Source organism: Trichophyton rubrum (genome assembly GCF_000151425.1).
Source record: "Trichophyton rubrum CBS 118892 genomic scaffold supercont2.1, whole genome shotgun sequence".
In the NCBI taxonomy this organism is placed as follows: domain Eukaryota; kingdom Fungi; phylum Ascomycota; class Eurotiomycetes; order Onygenales; family Arthrodermataceae; genus Trichophyton; species Trichophyton rubrum.
Window position 1 is genome coordinate 2,442,590 of NW_003456428.1, and position 6,687 is coordinate 2,449,276.

At 55.3% G+C, this 6,687-nt stretch overlaps 3 protein-coding genes across 3 annotated transcripts in view; 1 reads left to right on the forward strand and 2 right to left on the reverse strand.

Annotated features, from left to right (window-relative positions):
* Positions 1-1,115: 1,115 nt before the first annotated feature.
* On the reverse strand, positions 1,116-3,936 carry TERG_00926 (exosome component 3'-5' exonuclease; the record flags this gene model as incomplete). The annotated part of the gene is made up of 2 exons (XM_003238893.2): positions 3,150-3,936; positions 1,116-3,096 (listed from the first exon to the last, which is right to left on the reverse strand). The coding sequence occupies exons 1-2, from the start codon at positions 3,770-3,772 to the stop codon at positions 1,116-1,118; spliced, it is 2,604 nt and encodes an 867-aa protein (XP_003238941.1). The 5' UTR covers positions 3,773-3,936.
* A 1,024-nt stretch (positions 3,937-4,960) lies between these two features.
* On the forward strand, positions 4,961-6,022 carry TERG_00927 (uncharacterized protein). Its single transcript, XM_047747674.1, has 4 exons — positions 4,961-4,977; positions 5,219-5,346; positions 5,470-5,507; positions 5,616-6,022. Exons 2-4 carry the CDS (start codon positions 5,306-5,308, stop codon positions 5,960-5,962), a joined length of 426 nt encoding a protein of 141 aa, XP_047603637.1. The 5' UTR covers positions 4,961-4,977; positions 5,219-5,305; the 3' UTR covers positions 5,963-6,022.
* TERG_00928 (uncharacterized protein) overlaps positions 6,022-6,687 on the reverse strand; it is a gene marked incomplete at its 3' end in the record, with an annotated part of 1,157 nt that continues 491 nt past the window's right edge. Inside the window, exon 2 of the mRNA XM_047747675.1 lies at positions 6,022-6,560. Within this exon, the coding sequence (XP_047603638.1) occupies positions 6,022-6,560 (539 nt within the window). The remainder of the gene's footprint in view (positions 6,561-6,687) is intronic.

A 6,687-nucleotide genomic window follows, 5' to 3' on the forward strand; every position in this document is an offset into this window, starting at 1 on the left:
CGAGGACATGGTGTTTTGCCTGCTCATGGGCTGGAAGGAGGACGAGGAGGAGGTGGATGCGCGAGAGGCGCGGGACGCTGGCTGCAGCATGGTTGCGACGGACATTCTACTCTCTGCACTCGTCAGTAACATATATAACGTATGGAGTGCGAGACGACCTACATCACGACAGCATCGAACCGGCCTCGATCTCCTGTCTATCGCAGTCTGCCGTCGCTGTCGCTGTCGCTGTCGCTGTCGTCTTCGTCTGTCGTCTGTCTAGTGAGGCGGTGGTGGCGACGGGAGTGTCAGTCAGTTAGCCAACGACCAGCGAACGAACCAACGTCCTAACGGAGGCCCCCGGCGAGTCAATGGCTGCTGCCGGCTGCTCTGGCTGGAGGAGAAGCTGAGGACGAGACGCTGTCGAGGTCAACGGCGAGGGCGGGCGGTGGTAGTTGCAGGCAGGCAGGCAGAGAGAGAGAGAGAGAGAGAGAGAGAGAGGATGAAGTCGAGGCGAAGTCGCGGGGAGGAAGAAGAAAGAAAAGAAGGAGAAGAAGAAAGTCGGAATTTGGGAAAAGAAAAGAAAAGAAGAAGAAGAAGAAGAAGAAGAAGAAGTCGAAAGGGGCTAAAAGAGGGCGGCGGCGGTGGGGCGTGGCCAGTTAAAGGTTAGTTAAAGACTGGCTAAGACTTTGGTTAAAGGTGGTCAAGTTAGTTAAAGACTTTAGTTAAGACTTTGGTTAAAGACAGCAAAGAGTAAAGAAGAATCAACCTGCGACACGGCGTGTTTCAGCATCTCCGATCTCAGACGAGGCGCCGACGGGTTCGTATCGCCAGCGACTCTTCCTGGCCGCTGCTGGGGCTCTACGGGGGGCTCTACGGGGACGCAGCCAGAGGCTCCTCTCGAGTCTCGCGCTTGCTTGCTCTTCAGTGGCTTCCATGACTTCATTACTTGGTACGCTAAGGAGCTGCCAGGGTCAGGGGGTGGAGGCTGCCGGTGGATAACGACAGAGTCTTCCTCTTGTCTTCCTCTTGTCTTCCTCTTGTCTTCCTCTTGTCTTCCTCTTGTCTTCCTCTTGTCTTCCTCTTGTCTTCCTCTTGTCTTCCTCTTGTCTTCCTCTTGTCTTCCTCTTCTGCTTCTATCTGAAGGTGTGGGAGCGGCCGGCAGTCTCGGTGCGAGGCTTCTTGACTCCCGACGGCGCATCCAGCAGCTTGTTGTACGGGTTGAACCGCTGGCCGTTGCCATTCTGCGGCTTCTGCTGCGGCTTCTGCTGCTTCTTCTGCTTCTCCCGGTGTATCAAAGACTCAGCATTCGCATAGTCAAACGGCCTGCCTGCTTCCTCTGCCTCTCCTTCATCTCGCGGCCGCTTGCCCAGCGACGACCTCTGCCTCAGCTTCTTCTTCTCCTTCTTCCTGGCGCTGCCTTCGTCCAGCAGGATCTCAGACGCATCCTTATCAAACGCCGTTTCACCAGCGCCGTCTCGTAGACCTTCTCTCCTCCGCGGCGGTGCTCCAAACTGTCTCACAGTGAAGATCTCGCTGCGCTGTGACACCTTTGCTTCTTCCTCTGCTTCTGCGTCGTCTTCTCCCTCAGCTTCATCCTCAGATGGCTCTCCCTCGCCCTCCACTGGCCGGGGAACTTCACCCTCAACCAGCCGGACAGGCATGTTCGGGAGAGGCAGGGATAGCTGCAGGGCCTGCGTCGATGCAGACACGCTGTATCCATGAATATTGATATCATTATATTCATCATCGCCGTTGCAGTTGATACTGCAATTCTCTTTTAGCCCGGTTTGACCCCAGAACCGCGACTCCGTAGTCCGCACTCCCACCGCACATGTCGACGCAGCAGCAGCACCAGCACCAGCAGCAGCAGAAGCCCTGCTGAGATCCACCGCATCCCCATCCCCAGCTCCATCCCTATCCACCGCCGCTGCCGCCGCCGCCTGCTCTCTGCCAGTAGTAGTACCTGTAGCGGTAGCCGTAGTTGCAGCCGTAGCCGTACTCGAACTTGCAGCCGCATGTCCGGCCGGAGATCGTCGCCGGATCAGCTCATGCATCTCCGGCCCCGTAGCGCCGCCCTGCTGTCTTGCCTCGCGGATCAGACCAGCCACCTCGTCGGTTCGGCTCCTCAGCGACGCAGAGACTGGAGACCCCATGCGCAGCACCGCAAACTTGTCCTCTGGCATCTCCTGCGCCAGCCGGAACAGCGCCCGCTTCGACAGCACCGTCTGCGGGCTCTCGTCGTCTGCCCGGGCCGTCTTGTCGCGCCATTCATGCAGCGCCCGGAAGACGGCGAACTGCTCGCGTGTCAGCGCCACGGGGCTGTTGGACAGCATATCGTGCCAGCCGCCGCTGCCTCGTCCGGTAGCAGCATCGTAGGTAGGCCGCTCGTAGCGCTGCAGGGCACACTCCTTGGACCGCTCAAGCACATACTCGATGGCCTCCCGTCCGCCTCCTCCTAGACCTGACTCTTGTTTCTCCTCTGGCGACGACGACGGTGACTCAAGCAACTGGTTCCGCAGCCGGTCGAAAATGTACAGCAGGAAATGTGTATCTGACCTCGCATAGTCCAGCATGCCCGCCAGCAGAGGCCGTATCCGCCAGTCAGCCGTCTGATACTGCTTGTCGGCGTCAAACCCCACGTACTCGTGCAGCAGGAACTTCAGACTCTTCTTCGGCAGCTGCAGTGCGCTCGCGGCATGGAACGTATCGAACAGCCCGACCAGATACAGCCCCAGATCCCGCTGCAGCCATATCACATCCATGCTCGAGCCATGCAGCACCTTGATGATGGACGGGTCTGCAAACACCTCGTTGAGAACCTGTAGCTGGTCACGCCATGGCTTCAGCGTGTCCACGATCCAGTCCTGCTCGCGCGTGCTGATCTGCATCAGACACACCAGGCCATGGTAGACGTGGCTGTCATGGTGCTCCAGGTCGACTGCGATCTCCTTGGCCTGCTTCAGCTGCGATAACATGGCGTGCACGTCTTCGAGGGTTTCGACGAAGATGGCCTTGCTGTCTGCTACGGGCGTGTACATCGTCGGCTCGGCCTTTTCGTAGACTCGAGCCGGATACGTCGAGGCTTCAATCTCTTTCTCGTACGGATGGTTATACCTAGACCTAGATTAGTATATAATCTATCACCAGTAACGTAGATGGTAGCTCACGGCTTGGTAGGATCTTGGAAGCTGCCTCCGAGACTCTCCTCCAGTCCAACGAGGGCATGCGGCTTGCTCTTCAGCAATGGTCTGAACGCCCGTCCATCATCCGCATTGTCCAGCTTGACGTCAAACTGGAGCTGCGGCTTCGCTATCTTCGACGACCCATGGCTGTACATCCGCGGGAAGCCCGCCGTCTCTTTCTTCTGTGCTTCCTGCACCGGAGCATACTTCTTGATCACGCCCGTGACCTCGTCCAGACACGCATCGGCCTTCTCCAGCAGCTCGTCGATAACGTCAACCACATCCTTCCAGTTCTCCTCCACGCTGTCCTCGTCGCGCAGCACCGTCTTGGGCTTCTTTTTTTTACTCTTCCCGCCCCTCGAATCTGCAGACGCTGAGCTCGATGCATTAAACGGGGAGTCTGGGTTGTTTGCGGATGCGATGCGCAGCAGCGAGTTGGTCAGGCTCAGCAAGCGGTTGCTCTGCTCCGTCAGGCTGCGGCTGGTCGGCGAGTCGAAGGAGCGGTGGAAGGCAAGGTCGCCGGACGCAATGCGGTTGGTCGTCTTGACGGCATCTACCAGCGCTGCCTGGGCCTGCTCCTGGAAGGCCGGGAAGCCCTCGGCGTCCATCTTGAGACCAGCACTTGCTTGCACTTGCTACGGATGACGCTGGGAGAGAAGCAATGGCACGGGTATGAGGGAGGATAAGCTTGCTTGTATTTTTGTGCAGTCTCAAGTAAAGGTAGAAAAGACAAAAGGCATCCTTATGCAGCAGCTGTAAGAGAATATCAATTTGACCAGCTTCATCAACCGACTTTCAGCCTGCGATTCTCTTCGACAGGTGAAGTTGATAAAACGAAATAAAAAAAAAAAAAAAATAAACCCGAAAAAGAAAATATTAAAGTTCATCGGAACCGGCGAAAAGTTAAGCCGCGCAACGTCAAAAGCGACTTCAAAAGAAACGAAACATCGAAAGATGAGCAAGAAGATAGCAAGAAGAAGAAACAGAACATAAAGAGCAGAACAGATTTGACAGCAAGATATCCTTGATCCTCCGAGAAATATCGTGAGTCTGCTTGATTTGACAATTTGATTTGTTGACTTGATTTGACGACTTGGTTTGCCGGCTTGATTTGAGCTCCGAGCAGTTTGTGACTGGCAGCTGTTGTTCGTCGGTTGCTTCTAGGCTGAGTGGTCAGTGAGAGACTCTTTGAAGTAAGTGTTAGCTGTTAGCTCTTTGGAGGGAAGTGTCTTGCCTTGTCTTGCATCGATTTGTTGCATTCGACCCCAAAATCTCGAGGGCTTGCAGGAGTAGGAGGAGAGAAAGTTCAGCTGAGAGAGATTCGTAGTTGGAGTGTATGGAGTGAGACAGCAGAGCAGGTTGACGTTTCAGGCTTGTTTTTGATGACTCTTTGTTCGATGTCTTGTTGATGACTTGGTGACTTGAACTGACATGCGTGCTTCATAGGTGGTAAGAAGTAGTAGTTGTCCATGGAAGCTTGAAGACCGAACTGGGATGTTGACCTGGGGTTGTTCGGCAGGCTGGACTGGAAGATCGAAGCAGCAAGACGTGTCAGAAGCGTGAGAAGTGTGTCAGTAAGTATAGTCGTCATCGTGATGGTAGAGCCGTGAAACAAGATTGGTCTCTTAACTTGACCCCGTGTCTGAGCGGTTGCTAACTGCTGCCTTAGATTGAGAGAGAGAGAGAGAGAGCCTGAGTGAGTGCCTTGGAAGTTGACGAGCATGTTGACCGAGAACCCGACTTGACAAATGTGACATGTCGTTAACTTCAAAAACTGGAGAGAAGGCAGAGAGGCATAAGCAGCAGCAGCAAGGTGAGAGGCTCGAAGACAACGGGGTAAGTTGAAGAGGCGTCAATGTCAGTCCGAACAGCCGCGTGTTGCTGGGTATTTTTGCTTGTAGTCGACGCAGGCTGACTGGTATCATGGTTGGTGCTTGGCGAGGGCATGAATACCAATGTGGGCGTGAGCTGTGCTTGGATTGCTGACTGTTCGGCTTGCGCTCGCAGCGTCAGAAAGCAGTGGTGAGGGCTAACCTGGGTGTATTGGCGGGCAGGCTAGTTCGACCGACGGCAGACTGAGAGGAGCAGCAGAACACGAACAAGAGCGCTTGTCTGGATAAGAGAGTGGAACGAGACCCGACATGTCTGCGTCACTGGCACCGGAATGCAACGAGATCAAGGAGTAAGTGTTGAGCTGGCTGCATTGATTGACGGCCGGTGGTGATATCCATTGGATCCAAGGAAGCGAAAAAAGAACCCGAGCAAGCAGAGGGAATGTTGACTGACGATGGCTGCTGCTGGATAGGAGATACGACTCGTGCTTTCTCAAGTGGTATAGTGAGAGTAAGTTCTAGTGTCAAAGGCCCGGGACAAAAGAACGAACACACGTTGAGAAGAGCAACGAGAAGGAGGAAGCTGAACGAGCGCAAGCTAACGCAGGAGGATTGGTAGAGTTCCTTCGAGGTAACACGTCGACGAACGAGTGCGAGGAGGTCTTTCAGCAGTACAAGAAGTGTCTGTTTGTAAGTAAAACAACCCAGAGCAGCAAACTTGAACTTTCTTTGAATTTGGCGGAGGCTGGCAGACACTCGACTGTTGTCAGACGAGGAGAAAAGACCGGAAGTCTGTCAGGCGGGCGGAGTGAAGGAACCAAGGGGGTGGAAGGAGTGCAAGCATGTCAACCAGCTAACATCCAACAGAGGACCCTGAAGGAGAAAGGAATTGACGTGATGCTTGACGAAGCGAGGAGTTCGAACCGGGAACAGGACGCAGATTTCTTGTCGAAGAAGAGCAAATGAAATGAAAAAAACCTAGGTAACTGTTTGATCATTGCACTTGAATTGGCTGTTACTCTTTTTCACTGGTATCCGTAGAGCTGGGGGTCGATGTTTGGGTCAACAACGACCGGGCCCAGGTCTGAATTAGGCTGCTGCTGCTGCTGCTGCTGCTGCTGGGGGGTTGGCGATGGCGGCGGCGGCGGAAGCGCAGCGTTGTTGTCGAGCATTGGCTGGTCAGGCGGGCTCTGCTCGGCACGCTGCTGCAGCAAGAACTGCGAATACATCTGCGTGTCGACGGCGACAGTGCTATTGGCGCCGGCCTCATCGTTGGTGGTGGTGGTGGTGGTGGTGGTAGTGGCGGCAGAGGCATCGGCGGCGGCGGTGGTGTCATTGTTGGCACTGTCAGCGGCGTCGACATTGTTGTCATCCTGTGGAACGAACAACGGGCTGTCGGGAGTCGTTGTGCTGGTCGGACCGCTGCCATGCTGCTGGCCCGAGTCCCCAGTGCCCTGAGCAGGGTCGGTTGGCTGCTGTTGCTCAGGGGCGGGTGGCTGCTGGGGGGGCGCAGACAGCTGGGTAGCCGAGCCGGATGCTGCGAGGCTGGGGCAGCGGCCACTTGCTGGATATCTCCAGACGACTCGAGTTCTTCTTTTGTCAGCCGATGCCCTGGAGACGATAATGATACCAAAGAACAAAGAAAGAGAGATGGAAGAGAATCTACCTGGGTCTGGCGGGGACGATCCGTT